Source organism: Nycticebus coucang, chromosome 9 (assembly GCF_027406575.1).
Source record: "Nycticebus coucang isolate mNycCou1 chromosome 9, mNycCou1.pri, whole genome shotgun sequence".
Classification (NCBI taxonomy): Eukaryota; Metazoa; Chordata; class Mammalia; order Primates; family Lorisidae; genus Nycticebus; species Nycticebus coucang.
The window spans coordinates 105,576,109-105,598,439 of record NC_069788.1 but is presented as its reverse complement, the minus strand read 5'-3'; the positions used below and the strand labels follow the sequence as shown (position 1 = coordinate 105,598,439).

Genomic DNA, 22,331 nt, shown 5'->3' with positions numbered 1-22,331 from the left:
TCAAAGGAGCTCAAATTTCTGGATTTTTAGATGATTACCTCTCAAGGTGCTTGAAGAATGTGAACTCTAAGCCCCTATTAATGTTCATTCAGAAGTAATTAAAATAGGAGTCAGTGTGAATAGAAAACTAGCTTCAGCCAGGAGCAGTGGCTAACACCTCGAATCCTAGCAAACTGGGAGCCAGGAGGGTCCCTTGAGCTCAGAAGTTTGAGACCAGCCTGAGTAAGAGCAAAACCCCATCTCTACTAAAAATAGAAAAATTTGCTGGGTATTGTGGCAGGCCCCAGTGCTTCCACTACTTGGGAGGCTGAGGCAGGAGGATTGCTTGAGCCCTTTTGGGGGTTGAGATTTTAGGGTTTGAGGTTGCTGTGATCTAAGATGATGCCACTGCACTCTATCCAGGTGACCGAATAAGACCCTTTAAAAGAACAAAAACCAAGAAACAACTTGCTTGGGAAAAGTATCCTAAATTTTACATTATACAAAAGGATAGATCTCTTAAATTTGAGACTAATACGTAAAAATTCTCAAGTGTTTCATTTGACTGAAAAGTTGGTACACATTTAACCAAATTCAACAAAGATTCTGGTGAAGACAAGAGCACTAACATGGTTACCAAACTAGTGTAAATTTCCTTCGGATAGCATTAGCAAATTGGCAGATGAGGAGAATGCTATAAATATCATCCACAATGCATCTTCATTTCCCTAAAAGAGTACTCTGCCATCTGTAATATAAGGAGAGCTATGGAGGAATCTTATGGGGATCTGCCTGAGGTTGATGAGATGAAGTTATTGTGTATTAATAGGTATGTGACAAATTACCCCCACTAAGTTTTAGGGTAAACCTAAATAGTACTATGTAAAAGTAACATTTATTACCTCACAGTTTCTGTAAATCAGAATTTGATAGTGTGGTTGAGTATTCTGGATCAAGGTGTCTGCCAAATTGCAGTCCAGATATTGATGAGGGCTGCAGCCCTCTTAATGCGGCCTAGGTCTGGGAGATCGGATTGCACAATAGAATGCTCACCTGCTTGCTGACAGGAAGCCTCAATTCCTCTCCTGATTTATTATTGTCTGGTTGTTTTCTTCTGTGGCTCAGTTCCTTGTCATGTGTCCATCGGGCTTCTTAAGTATCCTCAGGATGTGACAGTAGCTTGCTCAGAGTGAGCGGTTCAAGAGAGAGGAACGATAGAGAGCATGTCAGTGCCTTCCTTGACTTACCCTTTAAACCCACACACTGTCACTTCTACCATATCTCATTCTTTAGAATCAAGTCCCTAAGTTCAGCCCATATTCAAGTTTAGAAAATCAACCTTTACCTCCTACAAGGAGGAGTTTCAAAGTATGTGTAGATAATTTAAAGCTATACTATAACCCTCCTATTCTGTAAAATTTTCAAGCACAGGAATCAACGTACAAATGATATATTAAATTTGCAAATTATAAAAGCTAAAGGAGGTATATCATACACGAGTCAAACAACCTAGAGGTAAACATTTTCTTCTCAAGTTTGAATGTTGTTGTGAAACAAAAAAGGAGTAAACTTAACAGGATATAATGAAGTCCTGCTTTGACGTTCACAAAATATGTACCATGACCATGAGATGGTCCAAAATTGTTGGGAAGAAATGCAGGTGGAAACTGACTTGGGTTTTAGTTGAAAGCAAGCCTAATGTGGTTTTACAATGGTGTGGTTGTTTAGACAACTGTTACAAACCATGAGTGAGTGGTGAATGCAACAGTGATTGCTACTTTAGACAGTTTGGAAATAATATATTAATGTGTAGGCATGAGGTTCAAGGTTAGTCTAGAAGACCTACTATTAGACACCAGAGATTCCATAAGGTCTAAAGAAAAAGATTACCATATCATAAGTTTATTATGGCATCATAGATATGTAACTTTCCTATTCATGGGGATGAAAATGTTCCTATGTGTTTCCCCATGAAATTGTCCTTCCAAACCTCTTACTGGTCCTTTGAGCAGTGTCATGACAACATACACATATGTTTAAATGAATAGAATTTTTAAAATCAAATGTTCTAGCATTCAGCTTTAAAAACGTTGTGTTTGATGTCCTCTACTTAGAAATCAAGACTAAATGTGAGAAGAATTAAAGGAGTGGGAGGAAGAGGGTGAACAGAAACCAACATAAAAGAAACCAACAAGATTAAGGAGAAAGAGGGAGATCCCACAGAGGTGGACATGTAGGAATGCATAGATCAGGGGGAAGAGTGGAGCCCCAAAATAACACTGTGACTTTTGCAAAGAGGAAATACTTGCTAAAATGGAAGGCACCTGGGGAAATCTTGAAGGGATCACATGTCAAATAGCTGAAGAAGGAACATTAAAGCTTTCTTTAGGAAACTATTTGACGCTAAAAATTGTGTAGGGAAGTAATTCTTTCTGAGTTTGCCTTTTTTTTAGTTTAACTCTTCTGAGTCAGGTTATGACAATAATAGCAATAGTAAAAAAACCATATATCGAGGGCTTATTATGTGCTGCATGTTTTACTAAGTGCTTTCCATCCATCTCCTGCATTAACTCTGATAGCAATCCCATGTTGCAGTTATCATTATAATCCCTATTTTGTATATGGAGAAACTAAAGGAACCAGACAAAATCCGGATGTTGAAATCAACTAGTCTAGCTTCAATACACATTTCAGAACAATTATATAAGAAAGAAAGTGACTACATTTGAGGAAGGAAAGCAAACTTATGGTCAGTTTATGTTTTGTTAATTTATAGCATTCCATTTTTAAGAGGGGCTGTTCAACAAAGAATTGGTGCTAGATAGACCTACATACTGAAGAAAGTACCCTTAGAAATTGCTTGAAAATACTCTCTTAAATTATAGAAATGAATAAAGATGTTGTAATCACAGGAGCCTGGTTTTATTAATCTTCCTGGGATTGAAAGCACCCTTGGCAGGTGAGAGAAGGGAGGAGAAACTCCAGGGGAAATGAGCATAAGGAAGAGAGTTAAAAGGGGCCTCAAAATGCAAGGAACGGATAGGGATTGGGCATATATATTCTAATTACTGCATCAAAGTAAATCATCTTTAGTATAATAACATTTGAACAGAAATGGCTCTTTGATTTAGGTTTAGGATATGAAAGTAAAGTCCACTGTTAACATGGATACACAAAACACATATATTCAGCCAGCAACAAAGGTCAAGGAATGATGGTTACTTGGACAGCTAGACCTAGCGTACCAGGGTTACACCTAGCGTACCAGGGTTAATGCCTCTGTTCCATTTCCTTAGCCTGTAAAATACTTGGCATGAGGCCTGGACAGGACTGAGTGGCTGCACACACATCAGTGAGAGAGCATTGGCAGAGACCAGAACTCAGTGAAAACATGAAGATCAGAACAGGTTCTGGAAGGTTCTCTAGGCTGGGACCCAATATTCCCTAACCCTGTTTATTGGGAGAAAGAACTTTCATTTTGTCGCCTTAGATACATGTTAATGAAAGATCCTGAAAATTAAATAACACACTTGTTTAATTCCCAATTTCTTTTGAGTCCCCATAAGCTAAGTCCTTGCCTGGAATATTATATTTAATTTGTATAAAATTATGCAATATAGATATTATATTTTTTATGAACAGATAAAGAAACCAAGGCTCATATAGATTAAATGAATTACCCAAGTTCACAGAATTGATATGAGTACGAGATTGGATTTGATCAAAAGTTTGTCTGACTCTGTAACCAGTGCACTTTCAAACTTAACATTTGAGCCGCCTTTGCTTAAATAGCTCAAAATGATAATATGTTTTTTCACGTATACTTAACCATTTCAGAACATATCAAAAGAAGTAAGCTTTATCAGCAAAGTTAGGATATACCTGCGTGATTGACACTGCTTCCAGGGGTCAACATCTCATCACTTAGGAAAGGTGGTTCTCCCTGGCTCAAGAAACCATCTAAGTGAGTCTGAAAAAGCTCCCTTGCTTAATAATGCCCTTGTGCTCTGGGTCTATTAATTCACTTCCCCCAGCCGATCAGTTTTCTGTTCCAAGAGATTAATTTCTTTACCTTGGCACACTAAAGGATCAAGGCTCACAACTTATAAACAGTTCTTTCTTCTCAGCCCCAACGGTGTGTTGTAAGGATTAATGAAAGGATGCTTATAATTGCATTTTGAGCTTCTTGGTCAAAGGCACTTTATAAATACAAGATATTAGTTCTTTGCTGAGGTTCATCTATCAATTACAAGTGGCCAACCATTCTAGATGCCCTTTGGGTAGCACAACAACTCCCTCTCTGACTCTCAAAGCATTGGTCTGGGCCAATGCCAGAAATATGCTAGTGCCAAGCTCAGAGTTTCCCCAGTTCCTTTCCTTTAGTGACATATATTTTTCAGAAAAGTGTTCTTTGGGGACAGAGATGTTGCAGGAACCTCTGAACTCTCCTACTCCTCAAGGCAGCAATACTACTACATCAATTTGCTTTTGCCTCTGGCTTGAGTACACAGCATTCATTCTTTGACTGTTATTAGACTCACAGTCTGATTTTTTTTTTATCAACAAAGCAGTAAAGAAAACTTTTCCTTCCTTCATTTCAGACTTCAAAACTAAATGCAAAAATAACTCTGGCATTAATTTTACACAGACAAATGTTGCAACGATACGCCTATTAGTGTGTCCACGTGTTGACAATATCTCAGATGTTATTAATAGTCTACCTATAAGAAAGCGCTTTCTGTCAGCCTGGTGCAAATTGCCAGACCTTTGAAGCCACTCTTCCTAAACTTAGCAGCAGTATATCATCATTAACTGTGGCTGGACCAAGAAATCACATTTGTCGGTGCCCGAATTGGTCTTTTACTTTCCGTGGCTTTAGAAAGCCACATTGTTTTGGATATAGGTTCACTGAGTATATTTTAGAAGATACAGAAAAATAAAAAGCAATAGCTAGGAGATTTAGGGGATGTTTAAGATGTTGTATGGTCTATGTTCTATGGTCAGCTGCCCTTCACAAGATAACTTTTGTGGGACCAAATGGGATATAGTCATTTTTTGAACAAAGGCCTGATAAGGTTCTGAGACAATGGAGGCATGCCGTGGAACCCGTGTGCTTCCTTTTGATGATGAGGAAAGAGTTGAATCTTATTAGCAATAATAGTTTAATTCAATTAAAGATTTTTCATATCCCAGGTTCTGTATATACTCTACCTCCTTATTACTCTATACCAAGTCCTGTGGTGAATTATGAAATGGAGAAACTGAGGCTAAGTGGCTAAAGTTAGAACTCAAAATCAGATTTGTCTCCAAAGCCCTGGGTCTTAACTCCTGTGCTATATTGAATATGGCTTTAAGAAAATTAATCTAATGATTAGGGCCTCTGTTTGGAGAAAGTGTTGGAATAGTATAGAAGTTATTTTCGGTTTTATATAAGAGTTCTCACTACTTTGCATTAGTTTTTCACTTGGAAGAATTTTTCTTCCTTTGAGATTGTCAACAAATTTTGAATCCTTACCTTCAAAAGGGACTGATATATATTGGGAACCTATTAAAGGCTCAGAGTCAATTTGCTTTCCTTGTCTTACTTTCCTTTTTCTGTTCCCTTTTTCTTTTCTTCTAAACAGATTCACCCAAATGTAGGAGATGTGAGGCTAACACAAAGTTGGAGCTATGTGTGTGAACCAGTTGGGCCTTAATAATTTTACCTCAAAGTATTCGGTTCTTCACAATATCATATTATAAGTCAACAGTGCATATGTTGTACATGTCTCCAGGAGTTGAAATACTTGATAGTAGAGCTAAGAGTCCAAATGGAAATGACCATGAGCGGCCAAATATGACAGCCTCAATTCCTTATCAAACAGTTAGGAATAAACACACACACATACACACACACACACATTTACTTTAAGTAAAATAAAATGTGACTAATATTTTTTTCTAAAATCCAGTCCCATGGAGGTGTCAAGTCTGCAGAGGTAATTTGGGAACTGTTCATTTGAAGATTTCTTTGTCCAATTATAGATTTCTCAGTATGATTAAGAACTGCAGTTAGTCCATTTCCTTTTGTCTAATTCAGTGGTTCTCAACCTTCTGAATGCCGTGAGCCTTATTTAATACAGTTCCTGCGGGTCGTGACCCACAGATTGAGAACCGCTGGTGTAATTGGTAACACACATATGCCTGTTTTCGATGACATCACAAAGCTACTATTCATTTCTTTCTCCAGTAGAGCATCTCTTTCTGTTCAAGAATTGATTCCACTCTGTTTAAATTTACATGCTCATTGCTATCCAAAACACACAACTGAACGTCACTAAGAATTTAACAAGAATGTGTATGAATTTAGTGAGGTTTGTTGAGTTTTCACCATAGCCCTGTGTGTGAATCCTTATATTTAGAAGGTTGTTCGCTTCAGTTTAGCAAATGGGGCTCGGGGCAAATGAATTCATTCTCATGCACATGTTTCTAAAACAAGTCTTACTAATGTTTGAGATAAATTAACATAAAAACCAACAAGAACATGAAAAGATACTAAGAACAATGTTAATGTGGTGATTTAAACCAATTTGGTTTTCCAGATGACCTTTCAGATCACTATCTTCAGTGCCAGATACTGTCAGTCTGGTGTGGACAACATAAAACCTTTTTCTAAATGTCTTTAAAGCTGAGGTGGAGAAGAATGACTCTCTGTCACTTTGAGAAGGGTCTAAGGTTGAGTCATGGCTATGCTGTCCTCCCCCAGTATCACTTATTCATTGTCTAACACGATTACCTCTTTTTCTAGCCTAAATCACGTACCAAAATAATTTTCAGTGCTGCTTTATGTTTGAAAGAGAGTGGATGGAAAGAGTGGGAAGCCTAGGAGTTTCAAGAGCCCTAGGTATTTGGAAGAAGTAAATTAATATGACTTCTTAATTAATTAATTTGATACATAGTGAACTCTGGAGATTTGTAATATGGGTTACTTCTGATTTTACTCTGCATTTTACTAAGAACACAGCCTGATATTGGCTAGTGACTTCAATAATCTGTTCGGCAGTGAGTAGAAGAAGGTCATTACAATATTTAATGTTGTAGCCAACAACGACATAGACAGAAAACCCAAAATAATAGAATATATTCAAGGCAAATTTTGTACAAGCCATTTGCTATTCTCAGTATGCTGTTGTAGCTAAAATCCTTAGAGGATGAGTAATATCTTTCATAATATCTGTCACCTATAAGGTGGCATTAAGAGTTAGAACTATAGGTTCTTTTCACAAAAAACACATATTCCTTTTTTATAAAAACTTCTGAAAATTTACCCCACTTTATTCTGGATTAATAGAATTTGATACCAAGACTTGCCAAGGAAGAGTATTATAATAATCCCTAACAGATAGTTATATAAATGGGTAAAACCAACATTTTTCACTATGGGTTTATCAAGGTACCAAGAAATTAAGTTGCTTTTCTGTTTTTGCCTTCTTGCCTTCCCTATTCCCCTGCTTTTTCTTCCTGTGAGAAATGGTACTTTGAGGAAAACTTTAAATTATCCACCATAATCCCAAACTGTTGATTATTCTTTTTTCTTTCATTTTATTTATTTATTTATTTATTTTTATTTTTTTCTTTCTTTTTTTCTTTCATTTTATTTTTGACATGTTAATATGTTTTATGTCATGCCAGCTAGATATGATCCCATAATATGGGATTAGGGGCAGGTCTATAGGTGTTTCGGGTTTTCTTTGTTTTTCATTTGTGGGTTTTTGTGGTTTGTTTTAATTTCTGGATACTAAGAATAATGAGTCAGCTTCTCAGAATAATTAGTTCATAAGATAAGCAAACGGGGAGCCTTACAAACAGCCCCCAATATTGTTACTCTTTTCTCAACCTACTCTCCGCCGGCCAAATGGAAGGCAGGTACCAGTTTGGTGGCACTTGGAATCTTTTCATCCAACAGTAACTCCTGGATAGAGGTGGACTTATGATTGAAATGCTATGGCATGCCTCTGTTCACTTTATTTGATGCAATCCTAATATTCTTTATGGATTTTTAGATTTCTTTGTAACTTGTTTCCAAGCCACCTGCTTTTGAGATTTTTCTTTCATTTTTAATATAGGAAATTTTGAATGGAGTTTCGTAAGTTCCAAGAGAGGGCTATGAATCTGAAGTAAGAAATGACAATTCTCCAGTTTAGGCTACATCAATACAAAGTTGGTTGATGAGAGAGAACAGTTCCCAGAGCTTGCCTTTATTATTTTGTTATCTGAAGCACACTCGTTAGGGGTGTATCTCCACAGCACCACTCTCCAAGCCTTCCTAATTAGAGGAACCATCCAGGAGTGGCAATAGCAGTCACAAAAGGAAGAGGAGGGCGTACTAGCAGTTAAACACATTAGGTTTGAGTCTTGAAACTAATTAGATATTTCATGCTTGGAATAAGTATCCCTACCAGGCTTTCTGAATGGATGCTTGTTCAGGAAGGACCTTGCATCCGTAAGAGAGTCAGTGAGAGAAAAAGAGAGAGAGAGTAAACATGTGAAGTTTGTGTGTATTTGTAGTAAGAAAATGTAGGCACTCAAAACCTACAAATGCTGTATCATTATGTTTATAATTACCTTCATTTCTAGACATTTACTTTGTGTTTCCTTCTTTTTAACAAATCTGGAGAAAGGGATAGTGATAGAAAGAAAGATTCATTTATACCACTCTCTGTTTAGGTAGGTTGTGAGATGCCAGAGTCTTATAGGTCTCCCCTGGCCATCCAGGCTTAAATTGTCTTCCTTGATGATGCTTGGCCAGAAGATAGAACAGGTGTAAAAACTTAACAGGAGAATAAGGAAGGCCCTATGCTTCTGATGAAAACACAGTGGAATGGCTAGGAGCACACATGAGTGAGAAGCTGAGCCCCCGCCCTCACATCATGAAACTGGTCTGGCAGGTGAATTACTCATAGGTCAAGGGGATCTTTGTGCCTCAGTAAGTCCAATTAAGTTATAGTTGGGGTGAGGTGGACAGTGAAGACCTGTTTCCATAAATGGCCAAACCTCCTACTGATTCCAACTCCAAGCTACATTTCCAAACCAGAACTATGATGGAGTCCTGCATAGCTAAGGCCAACCTGACCTCTAAACCTACCAACCACGGGCAGAGTGACTTCGCCTCCACCTCTACTAAAGATAAATTGATACCTAGCTCTAAAAACTTCATAAAACAAACCAAAAACCTAGGATGTTTTTTAATGACTTATTGACTTTTCAGATTGTTCTTTAAGCTGTTTTTTAAACTTTAAAGGCAACACTGATAATGAACGCTTCCAAATGGTAAAACAGAAAATCCCCTTCAAATATAACCGGCCCGTAGAGGAGTGGCTGCAGGAAAAAGGTAACCGTCGTTAAAACTTTCATTTTAAAATCATTTGATTCTAAACCCTCATTTTTAAAGCCTGCAAATAAATGTTCCTTAAATGATAATCGCCTGCTGCATAAATGACTGTTTTAATTTTCATTATAATTTGTGTCAGCTTCCACCTGCCATATGTTGATAAATCATGCTATAATACATTGCCATTAAAATACAGTTAAAGGGACTAACATCTAGCCTGCTATCAGCGGGACAGGCACAAACAGGAAATTCCAGGCACCTCTAAAAAAGAAATGTATTATGGCAATTTAACCACTGCATGACGTTATTTGTTAATTTGTTTTAAATTACCTCTTATACCAAAGCTTTTTAAAGAATTTTCAAAAGTATTTTTTAAACTTACATGTTGAGGCTCATTTGGGCTTTACTGTCTACAGCACGGTTAACAACAACAACAAAAAATTTCATAGATCAACTCTTGTAACTTAAACTGCTTAAAACGTTATAAGGGGAACAATTTTTTAACACTGGTTCTTAAACAACAGAATTAGAAAGACGAATTTTGCCTTTAAACTCAAACCCACAGAGGCAAAATTCTTGTATGAGAGATTAATTGTGTCCCTGCTGCCGACTGAAACTAAAACAAAACAAAAGCAAACTTATTAGACTTTGGTTGTGTGATCCTCTTGTGTATTTGATGCTTTATGCAACCAAAGTGTAAGTAGTTAAGAAAATGAGTTGGAAAGGAAGAGGCGCATGAAAGGCAAAACAGCTGTTTCTGATTTGCTGGAGAAAACAACCACACTGTTAATAAAAGAGGGCAGCGGTTATTAGTGATGTTAGTATTTTCTGTGTGGCTTTTACTTGTTGGGAGAGAAATCGTTGTCTTGCAGGGAAGAAAACCTTTATCTTTAGAAAGGTTTTTATTCTGTTCTTTCCTAAGCCAATAGAAGCTACTCTTGTCTCAACACCTTGAATGAGCTCTTTACATTCCTGAAGATTCGATTGACTTACATATAAGGAGTGATGGATGTGTTAGGATACCACTTAACAAAACAAGAAAATACTACAGTTTTAAGTTGGGTGGAGACATTCTGACCTTTAAACACGGAAAATCCTCACAGAGTCTTAACTGTTTGCCCTGTTTTAATCGTATGTGGTCTAAATTAAAAATAAATTAAGAATAACTCTAAAAAGCAAATAATTTTATTCAGTAATCACCAGCTCCTAAAGTCCCTTTAACATTAAAGACAATGATTGCCTCACTTTTAGACAGGACAAGAAAACTAGATGCATGTCTTGAATCTCATGTGCCTGAGAAAACTTGTTTTGTTTCTTTCAATTTTATGTTAAAAATATTTTATTTTATTCCATTGCCTTTTCAAGTCTCAGTTTAATAGCATGCCAGGCATTTTCATTTGTACAAACCATTATGATGTTATGAGTAGACTTTAGTTTTCCTTATGATAGCATTGTTATTAATTGGCTTCTGTGCTGAAGGGTGCTTTCAAATGCACAAGTTGAAGTGGAATGGAGGAAGACATCTAGTTTCTTAAATATGTATATATGTTTGTCTTTGCATATAATATGGTAAAGAATTATTTGCAAATGGTTAGATTCTCTTCTGTATTTGTTTCACTTAAATCCCTTTTTCTGTTGTTATTTTTAATGTGGGTGAGTAACATCTATTCTATTATTTTATCTCTTCCTCTGCCTAGTTAACGTTCCCTTCAAAAGAAACGAAAATATATAACCAAAGACCTTATAAAGACAATGAACATAAAGGGTAAAGGTAGAAGGATGAGTAGACAGGTACATTAGAAAAGTACTTAGAATGCCTCTTTCTAGTCGTTTCTGTCCTTGGGGACGAGCTCTGGGGCACAGAATTCCCCAGTCTCTTTGCTGGCTCCGTCTTCTATTGACTAACTTTCTGACCCTAGACAATTCACTTAACCTCTGTATATCTCAGATTTCCTATCTGAGAAGAAGAGAAATAATACTGTCTATTCCCCCAGGGTGTTCTGAGGTTTAATTAATTAGTCTTTGTGTAACACTGACTGGAGACACGCAAAGACTTAATTGAAGCAGTTTGTGAACTTGATGCCCAAATGAGGTAATAATTAATGACTTCCAAGTGGATGGGCACATAAAACAATAAAATATAATCTGCTATAAATCCTGTACTGGTGTTATAACCAAATTTTATATTATTGATGATGGAATGAGTCTCAGATTGGGATATACATATGTGTATGCTATATGTCTGTATATGTAAGCACTTATTATAACAATGAGATTGATCATAGATCATAGGAGTGAAAAAAATGAGAATAATGAGATTGACATTGATTTTGGGAAATCTTGGGCAAATGATAAACAGAGAAACTTTGTCCGGTCAGTCCTTCACATTCTTTATAGGGAGAGGATGGTGATGACTTTTTTCTCACTTATTCACTAGCTGCTGCTTAGCTGAGAGAGTTACATTAATCAGAGGAAAGGATGGCAGGAGACTGAGTGTTCCCAGTCTAGTGACTGCTAGCTTTTGCTATTAAATCCAAGGTATGTATAGGAGGAATGGGTTTTAACACAGAAGAAAAGCAGATCTAGTCACAAATAGACCATGAAACAAACAAGCAAATAAAACCCCAAATACTTCCTATGGTAAAATGAAAAATTAAAACATAGACAAAACTCCTCTTCCTGTCTCACACCACCAGTGTCTTTTTCTCAATAAGTGATTAGTCAGATCTTTCTGCAAAAGCAGCGACAACCAGGAATGGAGCTGCAGCTTCATCTTATGACCCAGGAATGCTTTTGCCTTTCCTGATACTTGGGTCAGTCTTGAACAAGCAAAGACTACTACCTGGAGTGAACTGTGGCAACTAAAATGAATGAAATCCATTATTTCGGGCCAGTGAAATTCCACTTTGCATTTCAATTTTCTCTGACCTTTTTATTTATAAGCATTGGCAGAATAGCCAACAGGAAAATATCATTAGAGCCATTATAGAGGTTATTATGCATCTTACAAGGGTATACGTGAAACTTGGTAAATGGTCTGTGAAGCTAGTGAATGATGCCCCATGATTATATCAATGTACACAGCTATGATTTAATAAAAAAATGAATAAAAAGAAACCCCATAAAAAATAAAAATAAAATACTTTCAAGAATTAGAATATAATATTTTCTACCTGTAATGAAATAGAACCATTAACTGATTATAGGTGCTGAACTATGTAAGAAAAAGAGATGGATAAATGTTATGACTGGCCAAGCGTTATGTACGTGGAAGGTGGCCCTTGTGTTAGCACTGTCTCGTGTAAGATATTGAATTTGCATTCTAGAAATCTCTCATTAGGCAGCTTCTTCTAATTTATTATGTAAAGCTTTCCCAAATGCCTAGTGAAGTCGAGGGAGTATTTATTCTCCCCTTCTATCATTTCATTTCTTCTGTAGTAAGCTTAGGGCTTCCAGAAAAAGCTGTTGTCAAAAGTAAACAGTAAAAACCTGTGAACTCCAGGCCGTTACTCAGTGTTATTCTGCATTCAATTTTTTGCTGCATCTTACAAGAAGAGAACAGAGGCCAAAGAACAGACAGTGATACGTGTTCATAGCACATTGATGGAATTGGTTGGGAAATACGGAAATCTATTAGATCTATTTTGATTGCACCCTTTACAGCTGGGCAATTCTGTTGTTATTGAGGCTGGCAGATCTCATTTCCATATTCCATAGTTTTTTTTTTATAGAGTATAGGTTGTTTTTCTATAACAAAATTGGTTGGTTTACCATACCATAGTGTTTGAAGCCTCTAAAGGACATTCTTTATAAATTATTCTTGACTAACAGGCCTGTAGGGATTGCTCATTGAGCCGTGTTCACGCTTCTCTACAGAGTGGCCTCTGAGCAGGTGCATTTTCTCTTTCCTGGCCTTTCCATCTGTTCCATTATTATACATTGAAAAGGTTTTCCACGTTATATATCAAAATTTCAAGCATAGATATCACCCTATAACCTTGAAGACCATGTAATAGAAGCAGAGGTTGAGTTTAAGAGCCCAACATCATAGTATATCATAATAGAGATTTTGGAGCAAAAATTTCAGTTCATTACAAATTGTTAAGCTGGAAAAAAATAACATTTTTTTCCTGTTATGTATAGCTAAAATAATTCAGATGATTAAGAATGACAGGAGCATTGTTTAATCACTGACTGGAGGAAAATTCAGAAGGGATATATTTAATTCCATTAATAAGTCTCCCCCCCACCTTCTTCATACAGAAAGGCAGAACAGAATAATCTAGAGAAATAACAGTAATAAGAATGCCTTAGCATGATGCTGTCTGATAAATTACAATGAATTTTTAAAAGCTGTTTGGTTTTTTTCTTAGAGAGATCTAGTACCTGAAAGAGGCTTTTGTAAGTAGAAATAATTGAGAGTGAGATTGGTTGAATTCCACCATTCTAAACTCTATTCTGTTCTGATATCATTCTGATAGATTTGATAGTTTTGATAGTCTTATTTTCACAGAAGTATAAATGGCCCCCAAATGGGAATTCAAAGTAAGGTAAATTACTTATTAGCCCATTAACGTACCTGTCTATTATTTTAAAGAGTTTTTATGTTGCTTCCCTGATTAATCCTCATTCACTTTTTTAAATGTATTGATTAAAATGATATCTTTCCCTCCCAGGCCAGGAGCATTATCAATATCTACTTATATTCCATATTTTAGGAATGGTTTAGTTCTGTGACCATAGCCTATATGCCTGCAAAAAATTAATAGAAATTTATCTATCACAATATTGCTAAGCAGAAAATATAGATAAGAAGGTTATACACCAGTAAGATTTATAGGAAATGATGTGTTTGGTGATTAGAATGTTCACTTTTACAAGTATGCAATGAATCCAAGTCCGTTAACTGGAATTTAATTTCAGTTAATTTAATTTAATTATCAGACATAATTTTAAAATGTAATGTTCTGAGTCACCTCACTGAGTTTTTGTTGCCCATATATAAATCTTTTTAGCTCTCATTATGTTACTTTGTAGCTTTAAAATTAGTACATGAGGCATCTATGATTTATTCTGTTCATCACCCAATTTAGGCGTTTCTTTCTGTCATCTACAATTACATACCCAAGAAGAATACAATACCTCTCATCACTGAACCAAGACACTTCTTTCTCAGAATAAAGAAATAGAGACTCGACTATTTGCGTTATCTAGGATTTTCAGCTAGTCAGTGGAAGAGATAATCACGAAATGTGAAATGTTACTTGCCAATGTCTGTATTGAATTTTTGTTATCCATTTTTTCCCCTCCTTCAATTGCTCAAGGAAGCCTGTTATGATACCTGGTCTGAATAGATCAGGTAAGCTAAAGAGAGAAAATGTACGAGAATAATAATGTTTCCCCCACCCAACCCACTAGGCCGGCAGTTAACCATCTTCAACACTCAGGCGCAAATAGCCATTGGTGGAAAGGACAAAGGACGCCTCTTCCAAGGCCAACTCTCTGGGCTCTATTATGATGGTTTGAAAGTACTGAACATGGCAGCTGAGAACAACCCCAATATAAAAATCAATGGAAGTGTCCGGCTGGTAGGAGAAGTCCCATCAATTTTGGGAGCAACACAGACGACCTCCATGCCACCAGAAATGTCTACCACTGTCATGGAAACCACCACTACAATGGCAACCACCACAACCCGTAAGAATCGCTCTACAGCCAGCATTCAGGTAAGCCTTTTCCAAGCATTAATTCCTTCTGCATCTTTATCTGTGAAAGGCTGTTATCATGGTCAGTGTTCTATGCAGCTAAAGAGTTTGAATTACTCTGTTTATAGGAAGGATCCCTGCAGATGTTCATAGTAACAAGACCCAGGAGAACAGAGAAAGGTGAAATCATTGCTAAGGAAATTGTAAAAGCCTTGTGGCACTCATGGGTTATTATCCCTATCATATTTATCACTGAAATGGTAAAGCTGTTATTCAAAATGAGCAATAGCCTACACCAGTCAGTATGAAATGCTTCCTCTTTTCATTTTATTACCTTTCTTTTCAAATAGCAGAAAGGGAAAAAGGGAAAAGAAAAATGTGTTATCATATGAAAGACGATATCCTAGTTCAATTCTATTCACATTCTCCAGATGGCTTTGCTAGAACATGAATCGTTCATTATTGAGCCCGATGGGTACCATTAAATCAAGGGCAATTGAAGCTAGAAGTTCAACTAATCCTTATAAAATGCTTTCTTTGTGTTTGCTATCAAGTCTTGATTAATTGCTTGTGATTTTTTTGTTCATTTCGTTTTTTTTATATTTTGACTGAGATACTAATTCCATCAGAAAATTTGAAGGTTTGAGTTTGGCTAGGAAGGAAATCCTTGGTTGTGTAGTAAGACTTTTGTTTTCTACTTGGAAGTAATTATATCCAAGCTTAAAGCTTAATACTTTGCTGACTCCCTTGGCATTTCATAAATCTAGTTAGTAGGGGGTAGGAGGTTAATTGAGTTATTAGCCTTAAATGCTCTGGCATAAAATAAGACATTCCAATTGCTGGTGGGGAAATTACCCCTAGCCTAGTTAGTGTTTGTAGAAAATTCAGTAGATCAGTACCTGTCCCTTTTATGTCTTAGTTTTAAGGCATTATCTAGGATCTCAATTGAATGTTTGACATCACCTTCCTATTGACTCCAATAAACATTGTAAACTTAAAATTTATAATCAATTAAGCCCATGTATGTTTCTATTTTTCAGAATTGTGATTTAGGTAGTGATAAAAAAGTGTTGTGTTCTTTTTTCCTTTTCTTTAAGCAGAACATCTACATAGTTCCTTACATGATTCCATAGGAGCAGTTTGAAGCTCTATGTGGGATAATATTATCAAGCCAATTTTACGTGTTGTTGAAAGTCTCCTAAAAACCTGGTTAGCATAGCACTCTTATAGTTGTATGTGCTATTACATACATACCTAGGCACAGGCTCAAAAGAAAAAAAAATAGCTCTTCCCTACTGATATTAAAGCAATAACTCCTGACACTGTGCTCTGCTCACTGAAAAGAAGATAAAAGGCAATATATATTTCTATTATGACTCTCTATAGCTCAAGAGCAGATCTGTTTATTGTGGGTGAAAGGATAGTTCTGTCTGCACAGATCTTGGCAGACTTGTTTTGTTTCTCTCAGAACATATTCTACTATCTCAGTGGGAAGCAGAAAAGCAAATGGCTTTTTCTCCTTCAGTATGGCTGGTCCTGCAGTCCTTTGTAAGGCCAAATTTTCACTGACCTCAGGAAGATTGAATGTTACATGGGAATTCAGGGACTAAGCCACTGAGATGATCAGTTTTTGGCCTTCCTGCCTGTAGTATATACATGAATGGGAGCAAATTAGATGAGCTCCTGGACTCTTTCCACAAACAAAATCAGAGCTTCTAGAGATAAGCAGGGTCCAAGGTGATGCATAAGTCTTGTTAGTGATTATGACGACAAGTATCACAGAACTTATGGTCATTTCAGAGGTATTGGACATCTGGGAATGCCTTCCTCAACAGCCTTTCTCTGGTGTGTTTCTTTTTCTCTGCATGAAGTAATAATTGGATTGTGTGTACATGTCATTCCTGTTACTTCCGCCAAGGCTATAAAAATGAGTTATCAACCTGTTGACACTCTTAAGTTTTAAGGGTGTGTAAATAAACACTCTTGCGGGAAAGCCAACAGCCTAGCAGAACTAATTAAATCAGGATACGAAATAAAAAGCCCTCATGTTCTTTGTAAAGACTAACTGGAGGAAGTAACTTTGCACCAAATGTTTGAACATTTTTGAACTTTCCAACTAGCCGTAAGAACTCTGTCTTGTGATCCATAAAATCTAAAAAAGCACATCTCTGGTCTCAAGTACATTCAGTCGATCACATAAGACCTATCTGAGGGTTGGAGACCCAGCAACCACTAGATCCTATTAAAGACTTAGCACAGTTCTCAGACTCTGGGGACTTTGAGTGAGGAAGGTCAATACAGAAGTATTAATATGCCAGCTGGTATTTTTGGATAAAGAAGAATAGTAAAGCTGTGATGAAATAAATAAATGGGAGAAATAAATGTCTTAGCACAATAACTAAGATAATGCCAGGAAGGCTATGTTAACCAGTGTGATGAAAATGTGTCAAACGGTCTATGAAGCTAATGTATGATGCCCTGTGATCATATCAATGTACACAGCTATGATTTAATAAAAAAAAAAATAAATAAATAAATAACAGGAAAAAAGTGGGGAAGACTAGATTTCATATTCATGAAACACATCATTCACATGTTTATATGTGAAATCGTACATAGAAGGTTCTCCAATGTTCTCCAATGACAGAGTTCTGTCCTTCTTTGCTCTCATACCATGGGTAAGCAAAGTTGTCCTGAAACGAAACTCCTCTGGGGTAACAAAATAAGTCTGTGAGTCCAGAAGTATAAAAACCTGGCTATTCAAAAATCCACTAGTTGATTCTTAAAGTAAAAAGTAAGAAAATATCCCAAGAAGTTATTTTTTTCTGGGAGACTTTGGTGAGTGTTGATTTCAGTTCAAAAGGAAACTGTACAGTTCCTCTCAGTACCGCGCGTACCTGCGTGTGACTGTGACTGGGTCGGTTTCTGAGTTGACGTGGCGCCCCATGCTGCGGTCTACTTAAGTAATTGGTGTTTTGATATTTCTGTTATCCCAATTTGTTGTAGACCTGAGTGCAGAATTACTCACGAATGACATGGGCTGTGCTCAATTCCTCATAGCTATCTTTCCTAAGCATCAGGTCTTGAACGTCTCTAGGCGTTCCCTTAAATTAAACATAATGTTAATATGTACATGATGAAAGCAGATGGGTGGGTGAGACTACTCAAGTAAAGATCTGGCACGTAGTAAGTACTCAATAAATAGTTATTAAATAAGTCAAAACCAAGATGGGTTTTATGACCTACCTCATAGTCATTTAACAACTGGCAATGGCATAGCCTAGGGAAAGATTTTCCTCCAGAGCAATAGGGGTACTTTGGACAATTTTTTTTTTTTTGGAGGCCTAGAGCCAAACTAGCTCAGGTTTAAAGTCTAGTTCATCTTCTTATTAGCTAAGTGACCCTGGATGAGTTACATAGGTTCTAGTTAATTATTGCTGTGAAATAAGCTGTCCTGTAAGTTGGTGGCTTAAAACAATGGCTATGTCGTTAGATCTCTATGCTGGTCAGAAATCTGGGCAGGTTCAATGAGGGAATTTTTCTGACTCATCTGAAGTTGACTGGGGTCACTCAGTGGCTGCTTTTGTCTGGAGGGCCTGGCTTTATATACGCACCTCGGCCCTTTTTCCTCTCCTCACAAGGAGAACTCTGTTTATGAAGGTTCAGGATTCCCTGAGAGAATGGTTTTAGGAAGAAGAAATACAGGACCCAGAGTTTTATGGACTGAGCCAGGAAACTGGCACCATGTCACTTATACCATACTCGATTGGTCCAGTCACAGAGCTTTCCCAGTTTCAGAAGAGGAGTCATAAAAACCATTTCTCCCTGGGAGAAGTAGCAAGAATTTTCAACCAAGCTAAGTTTACCACATTGTAAATTAGGTAGTGACGATGTTAGATAATTCTTATAAGCATAACTAAGTCAATATAAGTAGCATGCTTAAAACAAGTCTACCACACAGGGTAAGACTATATATATTTTAATTATGATGATTATAGTTCTATAGATAGAACTATAACTATATTAATCTATATATTATAATCTATAGATTATATTCTATCCCCAATGATTGGTATGTAAGTCAATCCTCTCCAAACAAGGAGTTTCCTCAGAAAATAGAGCTGCTTCTTTTGACACGAGTGGTTTTAGTTTTAGAGTAGGGCCTGGGAAATTTGAAGGAAATAAAGAAGTTAAGGTGGATCAGGGTAGAATTTAAAGGCTAAAATTAATTCTGGCAAATCAAAAATGTGTATGATCTCAGGGAAAGACTTCTCTGACACCTCAATACCCATTTTGAATTGTCTCTCCCATTTTTAAATCAATTTAGAGTCTATGGACGTTGGAAAATATGTTCCATCATGTGATCTGTCTATTCACACATTGGATTTATAGGAGTAGAATCCAGGTGCCTTGTTGCCATGGCTCTGAAAACCTAAAGAGGGCAAGAAGGCTCTTCATTAATTACCAGTCTGAGGCAGTGACTTTTGAGTGGTTTCTGGTGTTGGGGGTGAAGAGTAGCAGACAGGATGGGTGGCTTGGCCAAATTTCCTGGATGGGGTGAGAATGGAGCTTGGCCTTCTAGAATGAGTACAATTAGGCAGGTGGTGAGAGGAACACATTCCTGCTGGTTGAATGACAGAAGCCAAGCTGTAAAAGTCAGAGATGATAATTTGGGGGCAAGATAGCCAGGACTAAGTAGAACAGAGAATGCACAGAGACAAGTTTTGAAAAATAAGGGATCAGACTGTGAAAGCCTTGTCCTGAAACCCCCACATGGGACAGAACCCAGAGGAGGGAGCTAGATCAGGTCTCCTGTAGATCTCACTTTCAGGGATGTGCCAGGGACTGCACAGACTCTCCCACTGCACGGTCTCCAGTCTTGGTGGAAACGTAAAGGTTCCACTCGAGTCTGAACTCAAACTCCTTGGTCCTCATTCAGGACAGAAGGAAAAGATGAGAAACAAGAGTCCTTTACCAGTAACTTTCAGCTCACGCTGACCAAAATGTTCCCACAGGAGAGGAAATGGCCAAGAGGATAATAGTTACAAGAATAATGTACATTATTTTACCTTAGGCCTGCAGCCTGAGTGGTTATCAGTGCAAAAAAAAAAAAAAAAAAAAAAGTGCTTAGTGTGTTCTGTGCAAATCACCATTTTTGGAATTATTTACAATGTATTAGCAGAAGGCTGATTATGACACACTTTTTCTGTGCTGGGCATTGGTAAAGTCACCTTGACATTGGCCATTGCCAGAAAAATCACAATGGATTGGAACTATCCTAATAAACAACAGAAATGAAAGACAAGGGGTTTGTGTGGTTTCTTTGTCATCGTAAGCTTCACAAACTTGGCAGTTAAATGTGAATCACTTTCAAAAATTCCAGAGGGAAGGAACCATTTTCCAGGCTTTGTAACAGTTTGTATATGGGAAAGTCTTTTTTTTTTTTTTTTTTTGGCTTTTCAGTTTCAGGCTGGGAACAGTAAGGTGCACACATCAGCCTTGATGATGATGATTGCAAAACAATGCCAAATCGTGTGATTAAAAAGTTGATCCTATACACTGCTCTGGGTAGAGACTCAGTACATCGAAGGGAAGATTATGTGCTTTCGTGTTAGAATTTCTCAGCTGTTTTCCAAGTCCTTCCAGTAACTTGGCTGTGTATGTCTGGGCACTAGTCTCTCAGAGCCTCAGTTTCATTGTCTGTAAAAGTGGCAAAACCATTCTTCCTCCAATAGGCTCACTGTGAGTAGTAAGTATAATTATGTGGAAAATCACCCCATAAACTTTCACTAAAAAAATCCACATTAGGAAAGCACTTCAACTTAAGAGACTCCCAGAATTCACAGATCCTCCTAGAGCTCAGCCCTTGTGGAGGATTGGATAAGCACGAGAAGAACAAATTTTTGCACATCCCCAGAAATCCACAATGACCCCGGGTCCTAGATTGAATCAAAACCCTGAGCTCATCAATTAAGAAGGATTTCTTTCTTTCTTTTTTTTTATATTATTAGGAGGGATTTCTATCAGATACTCTTTCCTATTATGAAGTGGACATTGGCTTTGCTCAAGTTATTACACCGAGGCTGTTCTAAAGCAGCAGAGTATGAAATCACCATTTTTGTAAGTTAAAATGCTGAGATATCAGCTATTTCATACCATTCACCAAAATACATGATGCACAGGTTTACCGCATTTTGGGAGCAATGGCATTTTGGCATGAATGCTAGAAAAACCACATTTTCTCAAGGTTCTTCAAATAGTCAAACACTCTTACACTGGAACGCAAGACGGATCTCCCGTCTCCCAAATGCCATGCTCTAACAGGATGCAGACTGCACTAAATCAAGAGTCTTTGTCCTTCCCCAAAGATTTACCCCCTCGGGTCCCTCCACCTTTTCCCTGCTGCCTCCAGCTTGGTAGACTCAAGACAAGGAAGCCACACAGTTTTCACTTCCTTGCTTTTACCACAAGACAACAGAGCCTCTAGGGGAAGCTTATTTTTAGGATCGGGGCTCAACTAATATTGATTAACAGCCTTCCATAATGTGTGTCTCAAGGGCTGGTTCCTTTCCTGCCAAGTCTCTTAACTGGGGAAGGTGCTGGAGATTTGTCAGTCTAATTAGACTTTAGCTGCCATCCCAGAAATATCTTCTGTCTGTTCCTTACCCTTACACAGGTACTTTGCTTTCCCCTCTCAGAGAATAATTTGGGAGGAAGGAAATCAGACTCTAATTTACTCATTGCCTATAAGATTCTCCAGTGACATTTTCTCTCTGGAATGGTATAGTTCTAATTTTTTTGTGTTTTAAAAAAGGAACTTGATGGGTTTACCTACCAAGACTTAAGTGTTAGCAGTACAAATTGGCCAGGGAAGAGAATGTAGTGTTGTTTCTTTTCATCCCCTTTTTAATACTTAATTTTAGTGGAGAGGACGGGTACTTTAGGCCTAAAGAGATGTCTAGTTACTTACAGGGTCCTGATGGCAGGCAGGAAAGTCTGCAAGCTCCCAGGAGAAGTCAGAGAGAGGTCTTTTCTAATTAGGTTGTCATATTTATAGAACAAAATTTCCACCAGAAGTGCTAATAAAGTGCTGAATCTTACTCTGAGACATCTCAACAGCTGGGGAAAAAAGGTGGGGTCAGCTCTTGGCTACCCACACGTGGAGGCCCAAGTGTTTTTAACAGCTCAGGGTGGTTTTACCGATTACCTAACAGACTACGGGGCCAAGTCTAAAAAGCCAAAATTCTTACCGTGTGGCACATGCGGACCCTCCTCCT

At 37.4% G+C, this 22,331-nt stretch overlaps 1 protein-coding gene across 18 annotated transcripts in view; it reads left to right on the top strand.

Annotated features, from left to right (window-relative positions):
- The window catches only part of NRXN3 (neurexin 3), a 1,789,915-nt gene that overhangs the window by 1,593,394 nt on the left and 174,190 nt on the right, over positions 1-22,331 (top strand). For all 18 annotated transcript variants that reach the window (XM_053602374.1, XM_053602388.1, XM_053602378.1 and 15 more), the window contains 2 exons: positions 9,260-9,349; positions 14,768-15,075. In XM_053602374.1, coding sequence (XP_053458349.1) covers positions 9,260-9,349; positions 14,768-15,075 — 398 coding nt within the window. The remainder of the gene's footprint in view (positions 1-9,259; positions 9,350-14,767; positions 15,076-22,331) is intronic.